The 12870-nt window shown below is 39.8% G+C and overlaps 1 protein-coding gene across 1 annotated transcript; it reads right to left on the bottom strand.

The window, feature by feature from the left end:
- Nucleotides 1-9046: 9046 nt before the first annotated feature.
- Nucleotides 9047-9568, bottom strand: LOC142167957 (uncharacterized). The gene has a single exon (XM_075228601.1). It carries the CDS (start codon nucleotides 9566-9568, stop codon nucleotides 9047-9049), a length of 522 nt encoding a protein of 173 aa, XP_075084702.1.
- Between the last annotated feature and the right edge of the window lie 3302 nt (nucleotides 9569-12870).

Consider the following 12870-nt stretch of genomic DNA (forward strand, 5'->3'; position numbering starts at 1 on the left):
TTTTTCGAGGTTAGGTTGGATACTTACTGGGTACGCGTTGATTTACGTACTCATACTACACTTGCTGTACATTTTTGTGCAGATGCATATATATCTAGTGGCCTTGTGGGCGCAGAGACGCGGTTATTGCGGGGATTTAGGTGAACTGCATTCCACGTTACGAGTCCGCAGCACGCACAGAGTCTTCATCCAAGTTATCTACCCTCTCATGTCTAATTGTATCTCCAAACAGATGTTGTATTTTTAATATATTTCCTAGTCGATGCTCATGTACTTGTGACACCGGGTTTTGGGGGTGATTATGGGCTGTTCAGTATTGTAGTTGTGAAAATACTATCATTTACTTTGTAAAGTCTATCTCTTACTATTTAATTGAAGGAAATTATGATTTCAAAAATCCTGAAATGAGTAATTAAGTTAAGCAATTATTGTTGGCTGGCCTGACAGCGGTGTTAGGAGTCATCACGACCTCTAATGGAATTTGGGTCGTGATAATATGGTATCAGAGCACTAAGTTCACTTAGGTCTCACGAGTCATGAGCAAGTCTAGTAGAGTCTTGCGGATTGGTACGGAGACGTCTGTACTTATCTTCGAGAGGCTACAGGGCTGTTAGGAGCACTTTCCTTCTTAATTCCTCATCGTGCGATGGATTTCTTCGACGCTTACGCATTTGTTTCTCTCCCATTCAATCTTATGCAATGTGAAGCGCTTGTTATCAATTGGGAATCGAGGAATTGTAATGGTACTGCGGATGGGGTGCAAGATGTTTTCTCCCTGCGTATTTGATTGGGCTATTGTCGTCGCCTTGCGGAAGGATGTTCTGCCATTTTAGCTCAGCAGCCGTATTTTTTATGGTTTCGAGGTTATGCATGGGTTTCTATGAGGTTCATGAGTCTTCATCGCGAAATATTGATGTGATGGTAGGATGCTTGTCTATGTGCTGGGGGCAGTGAAGGATTTGAAGGGAGGTTTTCCCCGTGTATGATTCAGAGGTTCAGTGTTTTATTTCCAGCGGAGGAAAGGCAATCGGACTAAGAATGTTCAGGTTTGGGTTGATGGAATAACGAGACATGGTATTTTCGAGCATGGTGGAATTCTCATCTATGATGTATCATCGTTGTCCTTGTTGAATGCATTAAGGATCGTCGGTGTTATGGTCTATCGAATTGCCTTTGGGGCAGGGTATTGTGGAATGGTGCCTGAGAAACGGTTGTCAGAGATAGCGGAGTGTAGCAATTTTGGAATCGAATGGGTATTTCTAATGTTGATGGCTCGAGATGGATGATCTTCTAGGAGGCTTAGAGTTGGTGGTAATTTATTAGTTCAAAAGCTACATGGATGAATTCGGATATGAGGCAACAATTGGGCAACGAAGGATGAGAAAGGACATGTGGGAGGTGTTTTGCGATGGTTGAAATGCAAGAAGGTCAAGTATGAAAAGCAAAAGTCGAGAAGTTGCTTAAAGGAGAGGGTTTGACCAAAGTGTGAGAGTGGCAGAATATCATATGGGTTTTGTAGTAGGATAGCTACACGCCTTGAGGAAAGTTTAGAGTGATTTGGGACTTATGGTGGACATGACTAGGTCTACGGACTAATTTGGAATATTGGCTACTATACTGAGGAAGATTGTGATACGACAGGAAGGAGTTGCTTGATATGAAGAGAGATGCAACATGACTTCAGATCAGAGTGTATCGTCGCACATGTAGTTGATGTCAATGGGGAGTGAACGGACTTGCACAGCTGGTGGAGGGGCACGGGCTCAGAATAGTTTATTGGTTTTGTAATAATTGTACTCGCTACAGCGTTGTTGAAAGAGGTCGGCATGGAATTTCCACAGGTGGGATATCTTCTATGAGCAGGTTAGTGGTTGCGTAGTGTTGATGAAGCTTCTAGGAAAGAATTTTACTGGCTATCCGGTAAGAGGTCGAATATGTAAATGCATCTAGTGATTCAGAGTGTTCATCAAATGGTTAACATGAAGATTTCGAGGAATTTGGCGGGTCGATTGTGAGAGGTCATGTCAATGAAGAAGAAGGAATCTTGGTAGGTTCCAGGGTTATGAAATTATAGCTTCAAGCTAAGTGGGAGAGCCCCACCATCTACGATTGGGTTGCATTGTTGTCTACTTGTGAGATTTTTGGTTATCGGCATATTGGTGAGTTATTATGACTAAGGAAAGAAAACATCAGTGGTAATTTGAGCAAAGGATTTGAGGAATATGTGCTATATTTGGCCTTATCGATTCATGTTTAGGCTTTGGGAAGACTCAGAATTTATGCTTCGTGTAGATTTGATATACAAGGAAAGTGAGTCAGCCGGGTGCTTCTTTGAGAAGGTGTTCATGTGATAGCAGGGCCTTGGAGTTTGATCATATTTGGGGACAAGTCAGAGTGGGTGACCCTCAACAACGGTTCTAGTAGGTTCAAAAATTCAAAGTGCGGTGTCTAAGGATTTCGAGTCCGTAGTAGGGTTAAGTATCGAGCTTTTGTTGTGGACTATGAAAAGGGTCTTGGAATGTTCTATGTTATCATTGGGTATGCGGTGCAGTATTGGAGGAAGGGAATAAATAGCTTCGGATTCACGGAAGGTCTTGCAGAACGGGTGTACCAGTTGGTGATGCTATGGTGCGCGTAAGGAGAATATGAGATGGTTCATGGGTGTTGAGACGATGTGGTCTCGTGGATTGGGTCACTCGAAATAAGTGTTGTTGGGTTTCATTACATTAATGAATTGAGCTATTATTATTTCTAGGACAAGTTGAGAATAAATTGGAAGAAGATGGGTCGGCTAATAATGGTTGAATCGACATGATTATGGTCGTGATCAGTTCCCTCAGCATGTTAAGTTATATATGTGGTTTGTGGAGGTACGTGCGAGGCTTGACAGTCATCGTAATTCGATTGATTTGGGAGGTATTTGGTTCTAAGGACTAGGTTGAGTAAATGGATTCCGGAAGAGTCATGGCGATTTAGATCGCGACATGAGGTTTGTGTTCCCGCGGTTTGAGAATTTAGTTGCATTGTATTGGTTCTTCTGAAATGAGCTAAGTAAGAGGTTTCTTTATGATAAAAGGTTTATTCTACTAGTGGTTCAGGAGTTATGATGAATTCTTTTTTATACTCTCGTGTATTGGTATGTTAGGTGTAGTGAGCGACGTGGGAATTGGAAGTTGAGAATCAAGTTTGCAGTTTGGTGTTGACAAGAATTTCACGAGATCGGATGAGCAAGAAATGATTCAGATGGTTAGAGTAAGATGGTATTGTCTTTAGCGTCACCTGAGATCAGTGTCCTGTGTAAGAGGCTTTGTGTACTGATTGTGGATTCTTGATTTGCTTTATAACATTAGTGTGGTCGGTGGAATGGATGTACAGACTTGTTATATGGTGCGGAAGGTCATTGGAGAATATCCCACAGGAAGATTATATGAGTGACATATAGTCACTTGATTGATTAAAGATTGAAACCAAGTATGGAGATTATGGTCTTATCGCTAATGTGAGAGCTTAGGCCTGGGAGGTGCTCTATTCATCTGGTTGTGAACTGTTGAAGTTTGTTCCGGATTGGACAACTGTTCTTATGTGTCATGAATAGGGTTGTTGTGGATCCTTGGAAGGTTATTAGCTTAGTGCAGTACGATCAGAATCGGCTTGAGGTCCGTGGATGGGTCTAGATGTGAATGTGCACTCTATATCAGGCCGGATGTGTTCATTTTAGCTTAGCATTTTTTACGAAGGAATCTTCGGGCCTTGGATGTTATTTCTGTCGTCAGCTATTTCATGTAATACTCTATTGTGCCGTGTGGGTTGTGAGACAGATTGATTATTTGTACAATGTGTTGAGGTCCCGCATAGAGGTGGTGTTATGTGAGCAGGATGGCTCTTGAGATGCAGATCATATATCGCACCTTAGTTGTTCTTGAGTTTTGTAGCGTGTGACGCTACCCATCTCCCCAGGATTTGTATTATGCACTTGGCGTGCTTATGGTTGATATTCGGGCATTTCGTGAGTATAAGCGTTACGGCTCGATGTGTGTTTTCTTTAGATTATTATGTGTGGATCGGGTGGCACGCCGCCACGGGTATGTTGTTTGGATCGGGTGGCATGCCGCCATGGGTATCATGGTTGGATCAGGTTGCACGCCGCAACGGTATCATGTATGGATCGGGTTATACGCCGCAATAGTGTGACGTTGAGTACAGTTTCCCATAGCTATTCTTGTGTGTTTTGTGTCTCATTTCTAAGGAAGGTTCATAACATCTTTTCGGTTGTTTAATTAGTCACGTGGGTTGAGCAGTTCTTTCCAGAGTTCATTTTTCCTTATGTATCACATGCGAGTTTGTAACTTGTTGGCACATTGTGGCATCATATGAGACTTTTGGCAGTGTCTAAGATAGATTATTGCCTGAACAACTTATACTGGGTGAGACGAGATTATTGGACCTGGGATAAGTGCGATCGGATTATATGAGGCATAATTAAAAAAAAAGTAAATATCGTTATTTGGTTCATAATGGGGTAATGATCCTTGTCAAGAGGAGGGCGATGGTCATGCCGCGAACGCGAAGAAGGGCGAACCTGGGTTGGGCAAAATGTTTTTAAAGTGGGGTTTGGGTTCATTTCACCCATTTTTCCCACGGCCTGGGAGATTTTTGGAGCTTTTGAAGAGGGAATTTCATCATCAAGCACGATGTAAGTATGATTTCTACTAGTTGTGAGTTACATACAAGGTTTATACATGGATTTAGACATGAAAATTTATAGAAATTTGGGATTTTGAAGAAAACCCTAGAAATTTATATTTTTGGATTTTGACCACGAATTTGGGCATGGAATTGAGAGTAAATTATATATTTGAGTTCGTGATGCCATGGGTAATGTTTATCTTTGAAAAATTTCGGAATCCGGGCACGTGGGCCCGAGGGTGATTTTATCGACTTTTCGAACGGAGTTGGAAATTGTTGTAAATATGATTATAATGAGTATTAGAGTATATATTTATGGATTTGCATATTTATTGACTAGTTTTGGAGTGTTGGGCATCGGTTGAGTTATTTGAAAAGCTTGTGAGCCGGTTATGAAATTTCGGAGCGAGGTAAGTATCCTTTCTAAACTTGTAAGAGGGAATTAACCCCATAGGTGAATCACATTATTATGTGCTTCTATTTGTGGGGGCTATGTACGCACGAGGTGATGAAAGTCCGTGCGTAACTACTATTATGCTTATGTCCGGGTAGTCTAGGACCCAAATCATGTTATACTTGCGATGTTTGTACCCTACTTGTTAATTTAACTGCTTAAAATATATTGAAACTTGATAAAGGAATTGTAAAAGGTTAAACTTCATTTTTTTTATCGTTAATAAGAATTGGTATTTCCTTGAATAATTGCCCCTTTATAGATCTTGAATTGATTATTTTAAATGTATTTTCTCTTTTGTGGAGCGGGTCGAATGCCTCGGTAGCAGATAGATGCATCTATGGTTCGTGTCGTTCGATCCTCGGCAGTGCACCTTTTATATTTATATGTTGGATCGGTCCGTACGACCTCAACGTGACTTGCGCATGATAACTCTTTAGAACTAATAAATAATTTACATTTACTCTATTGGCTTGAGGTATGAATTGTTAAATGATGAAAAAGGAATTTGGGAATTTCTATTAGTAAAAAAAAGAATTGTTGATTATTTCAATTTATTGAATTTTCAGCTATGTTATGTACCCCATGCTTAAATATAATATCGGCACTTTTTTTTATTTGTTAGCCCATAGTAAGTGTCGGAGTCGACCCCTTGTCACTACTTCTTCTAGGTTAGGCTGGATACTTACTGGGTATGCGTTGATTTACGTACTTATACTACACTTGCTGCATATTTTTGTGCAGGTGCATATATGTCTAGTAGCCTTGTGGGCGTAGAGGCGCGGTTATTGCGGGGACTTAGATGAGCTGCATTCCACGTTACAAGTCTACAGCACGCACAGAGTCTCCATCGAAATTATCTACCCTCTCATGTCTAATTGTATCTCCAAACAGATGTTGTATTTTTAAAATATTTCCTAGTCGATGTTCATGTACTTGTGACACCGGGTTTTGGGGGTGATTATGGGTTGTTCAGTATTATAGTTGTCAAAATACTATCATTTACTTTATAAAGTCTATCTCTTACTATTTAATTGAAGGAAATTATGATTTTAAAAATCCTGAAATGAGTAATTAATTTGCCTATAAAAAAGAATTCATAGGCACTATTTATTACATGGCTAATGTTAGGATATGAGTTGTTTCCTTTGAAAAATCCTTCCATTTCTAGTGGTCCAGATATACCAAAGAAGGAAAGGTAGAAAAACTGGCCAACTGATGTATTGGTTGAAGAACTTTTTTTTATTTCAGTTGATATTTCAGCCAGTTGAAGATGGTGAGCTCATTGTCCAAGCATTGTGGATAGTTATGCTTTATGTGGAATTGCTCCCATATTACCTTTGAATAAGTACATCCAAATATGATATGCTTGGTGTCCTATTTTTTCAATCCACAAATACTGCACGTGTCAATAGGGCAGATATTGCGTTTTGAGTTTTGACAAAAGTGCGGCAATTGGGAGTCTGTTTAGGACAAGAAGCCATATAAAATATTTTAATTTGTTAAGGGCATTACATTTTCAAATGCAAGTGTAGTCTAGATTATTATCCATATCAGTGTTGTCTTGTTTTGAGGTAACAGCATAGGCAGCCTTGATGGAGAAGGAGTTATGGCCAGGAGAATTTTAGGTGATTTTGGATGTACTTGGTTGAAATTGCTTGATATAAGTACTATGAATTTTTAGACTGATATTTTCAGTTCGAAATATAATTTTGATAGGTTGAAGTGGCCATTCTCTATAATGGAAATTACGTTCATGTCTAATTCTTCTTTATTGAGGGGTCCCCGGATAAATTGTCTGAGGGTGTCCCCGTGACTAATCCATTGTCTATCCCAAAGGTTAATATTTGCGCCATTTCCTATGAGCCATTTGGTACCTTTCTCGCATACCTTAAGCCCTTTACAAATATTTTTCCCTATATGAGATGTAGATGAACTAGGATTAATCCTGTTGTTCGTAGTGACTCTGCTACCATACTTATTGCGCAACACTTGACCCATACGTCCTCCTTATTGCTATAGTATCTCCATGTCATGCTAACACTGAGGGCATCATTCTTCCAGTGGGCTTTATATAGGCCTAAGTGCCCCTTGCTTTTTGGCTTGGTGACTTTATTCCATTTTAGGAGATGGCATTCCTTTTCTCCTCCGTACTACCCCATAAGATGTTCCGTTGGATAGAGTCGATCTTATTTAGGGAGGCTTTAGGAAGGCTAAAGATTTGCATAGTGTGGTTGGGGATGGCTACAAGGGAGGATTTAATAAGAGTGGTTCTTCCCGCTAGGTTTAGGAAATGAGTTTTTCAACCCTTAAGCGTGTTGTTTAGCCTGTCTATAATATATTAAAAATCTTTTTTGTAGAATCTTGAATTTGTCATAGGGAACCCTAGGTATTTTCCTAAGGTAGTCGAAATTTTGATGTTAAGACAATTGATAAACAAAGCTCGTTTATCAGGCGGTGTACTTTTTGAGAAAATTACCCTGGATTTGTTGAAGTTGATGGATTGGCCAGAAAAGGTGCAGAACTTGTTGAGAGTATCCATGAGGGAATCACAGCTTTTCCGATTGGCCTCCATCAAAGGAATGAGGTCGTCAGCAAAGAATAAATGAGACAGTTGGGGGCCATTATTTATAAGACTATTGGGTCCCATCTGCAGCAGTCTACCTCATGGTTAATAAGTCTAGATAACATTTCCATACAAATTATAAATATATAGGGAGACAAGGGGTTTCCTTACCTAATACCCCTAGTTGGATTGAAAAAATTAGTTTTTGATTCGTTAATGAGAATAGAGGTAGAGGTGGAAGATATATAGGATATTATGAGTTCAATCAAGTCCTTAGGAAAGTTTAGAAATATTAGGAAGAATCTAACAAAGGACCATTGTAGCTTGTCAAAAGCTTTTTCTAAATCAACTTTTACCATGATTTTTCCCTTTTTCCCCTTAGTATTGTTAAACAAATTCAGAACTTCATGAACTATTGTGGCATTATCTGAAGCCCTTCTTCCTTTTATGAAACTGGTTTGGGTCTGATGGATATTTTATTAATAAGGGGCTTGATTCTATTAACAATAATTTTTGTAACAACTTTATAGGCAGTGTTACAAAGGCTAATGGGCCTAAATTGCTTCAAGGATTCTGCATTTTGATTTTTAGGAATTAAACATATGAAGATATTATTCATATTTTCAGTCATTTTTTTGTTCTTAAAGGAATCCTTGAAGAAGCTAATTAAGAGGTTATTTGTTTCTCCCCCAAAACTTTCGGTAGAAAAATGGGTGAAGCTCATCCTGGCCTAGTGCTTTTAGAGGCTTAAAAGAAAGGGCTTCCTTAGTTTCACTTTCTGAGGGCTCTCTGATGAGGAGTTCATGATCATGAAGGCTAAGAGTAGCATGCGCAGGCGCATATATATATATATATATATATTCAAAATTCTTCCTCAAGTTTGAGGATTTTTTGGTATTCATCAATAAGCTCACATTCAAGGTTAGAGAGGAATGTATTTGTAGTGTAATTAGAGGATTTTTGAATACCATCTAACCTAGCAAGGATTTTGTTATTTTTTTAAAGATATTTCTAAATGTATCCTTATTCCATGTGATGGCCTTATTAGTGAAGTTGTCAATAGCAGTTGTTATATCTAGTTTGTTGATCCAGGATTCATGCACTAGTCCCTTAAAGGTTGGGTGTGATAGCCACATAGTTTCTAATATGAAAATGTTGTTGTTTCTACTGGGTCTTTTCAAGAATTCTAATTGGTTGGGGCAATGAGTACAATGATCCGAGTGGGTTCTTGTTAGGTATTTTACACAAGCTTCTTGAAAAATATTGATCCAATCTCCGTTGGCTATAAATCTATCCAATCTTTCCATGATCAAGGTGTTGCTTTTTTTCCTTTTATTAGTCTAGGTATACTTGGGACCTTTAAAACCTAAGTCTACTAGCTTGCAATGGTCGAGGTAATCGATAAACTTAGATATTCTATTAATACTAACATGTAAGCCCTCAAACTTCTCGCTAGCCCTAGTAACTTCATTAAAGTCTCCTAGTACTAGCCAAGGCCTTTTCAAATTGTTAGCAACAGTTTTTAAGTTATTCCATATAATTAATCTTTCTTCTAGTAAGCTGCTTGCATAGATAACTGAACAAAGCCAAACTTTTGGAAAATTGTTTACCTTAACCATTGCGTGGATCTCTTGGTTTGCCCCTCCTATTTGATCCACATTAACCTCATCGATGTTCCACACGAGTGTCATTCCTCCCGAGTTGCCTTGTGTTGGCACTTGAGCTATTCCTGAAAATTCAAAGTCTTCCATTATGTTGTGATGATCTGCTAACCTGGTTTCCAATAGTGCGACCACGTTGGGTTTATGGTAGTCAAGCATTGATCTAAAAGTTCTTCTAAAATCAGTATTTCCTGCCCGCATGACAGTTCCAAGATATGAAGCTCATACTAGTGTTTCTGTTGTTTGAACTCCTCTTCTGATTGAGAAGAGAGTTCCCGCTGCTCGACATTCCTTCCTGTTTCATCCAGAAGTTGGTAACATTGTTGTATTCAACACCATTAATATTGGTATATCCCGGTGGATTCATCTTCCTTATAGATATTGAGTATTTCCTCAAATCTAGCGGGCAACTTAAGATGTACCTTTTTTTTTCTTACTTTGAACACTAGGGTTGTTGATGATCTTAGCACTCAATGTTCCACCACCCTTGTCGCGCCCCGTTTTCTCGCGAAAGCGGATTTCGACGTCGTGACAACTCTTTTTTAGAGTGGTAGATAGAGTGCTAAAAGAAGAGTCGCTACCTAACTATTTTTAAGGTGCGTTAGGGCACCTATTGTGCAGATAACTCTGTTTGACTAGTCAACGCCACCAAAGATCAGGTAAGGGCTCAAATTACCTCAAAAAGAAGGTGTTAGGCACTCTTCGAGGTCCACAACTGTGGGTCCCAGCCGAACTTAAATTATGTGGATTAGGCTAAGTGACCAAATAATGTGATGATCCAAAAAATCATCTTATGTTTTAGAACTCGAATCGGTGCTCTTAAGCCTTAAAAATGTCATTTTTACCCTCCTCGATTTGTGTGCGCAGTCCAGGCAGGTTTCCGAAAAGCTTTTATGTTGAAAACTAATGAAACTAAGAATTTTTGCCTTAAAAGTTAATTTTAGTTGACTTCGGTCAATATTTTTGGTAAACGGGCCCGGATCCATACTTTGATAGTCCCAGTGGGTCCGTATCGAATTATGGGACCTGGGCGTATGCCCGAAATCGAATTTGGAGGTCCCTAGCTTGAGTTATGAATTTTTTATGAAAATTAAAAGTTTGGAAATTATTTGTTTTTAAGAATTGGTTGATATTTGGCATTGTTAGTATCGGGTCCGTATTTTAGTCCCGGAGCCCGGTACAGGTTCAGTACGATATTTAAGATATTTCTGTGAAATTTGGTGAGAAACGGAGTTGATTTGACATGATTCGGACGTCCAGTTGAGAAGTTATGGATTTTAAAGTGTTCTTGAGAATTTCATTTGAATTGGTGCTAAATTTAGAGTTCTAGGTGTTATTTTGGCGATTTGATCGCGCGAGCAAATTTGTATGATGTTTTTAGACTTGTGTGCATGTTTGGTTTAGAGCTCCGAGGGCTCGGGTGAGTTTCGGATAGGCCACGGGATGTTTTGGACTTTGGAAATCTGGTTTTTCTGCAGAATCTATGTTCTGGCATGTCCCTCTTCGCGTTCGCGAAGGTACTCTCGCGAACGTGAAGAGTAATCCGGTGAGGCTGAGAATCCTTCTTCGCAAACGCAAAGGCCTGGTCACGAACGCGAAGTGATGGGGATTTACCCTTCGCGAATGCGACCTGCTCATCGCGAACGTGAAGCACTTGGGGACCTGGGGGAGGGTTGGTCGTTCTTTCATCGCGAACGCGAGCAACGTCTCACGAACACGAAGGCCAGGGGAGCGTAACCATCGCGAATGCGAGCAACATCTCGCGAACGCGAAGGCTTGGCAGCCAGTACCTTTCGCGAACGCGACAGTGGCCTCGCGAACGCGATGCACACTGTCGCCCAGTGCATAAAACAGAGTCAAACACGGGTTTAAGCCATTTCTTCAATATTTTTCAAGAACCAAACGGGTAGAGGAGATTTTCAAGAGTCATTTTCTTCCCCAATATGTTGATAAGAGATTCTAAACCATTTTCTTTCAATTACCCATTACATTCCTTGAATTATCAACCAAACATCTAGAGTTTTTACGGTAGAATTAGGGGTTAGGGTAGAAAATAGGAATTTCTGGAATTTGGGGATTTAGACCTCAATTTGAGGTCGATTCCAAAACTAATTACATATTCGGGCTCGGGGGTGAATGGGTAAAAGGATTTTGGTCCGAACCTCGGGTTTTAACCAAGCGGGCCCGGAGTCGATTTTTCTACTTTTTGGAGGAAAATTTGGGAAATTTAATTTATTCAATATAATTGATTCCTTTAGCAATATTTGATATTATTGAGTCATTTTTGAATAGATACGAGTAGTTTGGAGGTGAATTCCAAAGGAAAGGTTGTGATTGAGGATTAAGTGGCCTTTGGAGCGAGGTAAGTGTTATGTCTAACCCTGACTTGAGGGAATTAGGAACCTTAGATTAATTGCTAAGTGAAATTCATGTGAGCGGCATATATGTGAGGTGACGAGTACCAATGCGCGACCAATTTACCTGTTTTTCCATGTTTCTCTGTTTTTCTGACATTGTCTCATTCCTATGCCCAATTGCTATATGTTATACTAGTGTTATCCAAATTATCGTTCTTATTATGTTTACGGATTTTCTGGTGATAATTGAGTTTTTATTTCAAGTTGAGATTGATATTATGGAACCAAATGTTGAAGTACGGTTTGTACTTGTTATTCTATCTCCCTGTTGTTATTTATGCATTGCATTATGGTAAGGGAGAGTGTTAATGCACGAAGGGTGATGCCGTGCCATATTGTGAGTGTTAATGCACGAAGGGTGATGCCGTGCCATATTGTGAGTATTAATGCACGAAGGGTGATGCCGTGCCATATTGTGAGTGTTAATGCACAAAGGGTGATACCGTGCCATATTGTGAGTGCTAATGCACGAAGGGTGATGCCGTGCCATATTGTGAGTGTTAATGCACGAAGGGTGATGACGTGCTATGATATGAGAGTTAATGCACGAAGGGTGATGCCGTGCCGCTTCTATTAATTTTATGGTGAGATTGAGAGTAAAAGCACGAAGGGTGATTCCGTGCATTTTTTCTTACTGTATTCACTATTCCTGTTGATTCAAGGTATGTTGACTGCTCCGGTGATCATTCTGTTGTTGTTCTTTATCTTGTATTACCATCATTATGTTTTCCCCTCCCGACATTTCCTGTTTAGTTCTTCATACCTGTTATTTGTGTATACACTGTTAAATTGTACAGGTTGATTGTAGGTGCCTTGCCTTAGCCTCGTCACTACTTCGTCGAGGTTAGGCTCGACACTTACCAGTACATGGGGTCGGTTGTACTGATGCTGCACTCTGCACTTTCTGTGCAGATTTTGATACCGGCTCTGGTTGATCGAGATTTTGCTATTGGTCCGCTGTCCGGAGACTCAAGGTAGATCTGTCGGCGTCCACAGACCTTGAAGTCCCCGTCTATCATTTCTGTTCTACTGTTTTTTTTATTCAGACAGTTGTATTTCTTTCAGACTATTACTTGTAGTAAATTC

This window comes from Nicotiana tabacum, chromosome 2 (genome assembly GCF_000715075.1).
Source record: "Nicotiana tabacum cultivar K326 chromosome 2, ASM71507v2, whole genome shotgun sequence".
Lineage (NCBI taxonomy): Eukaryota > Viridiplantae > Streptophyta > Magnoliopsida > Solanales > Solanaceae > Nicotiana > Nicotiana tabacum.

What these genes read in the sequence shown, in the direction of transcription:
- LOC142167957 (XM_075228601.1), bottom strand. Translation starts at nt 9,568, where the DNA reads ATGCGGGCAGGAAATACTGATTTTAGAAGAACTTTTAGATCAATGCTT.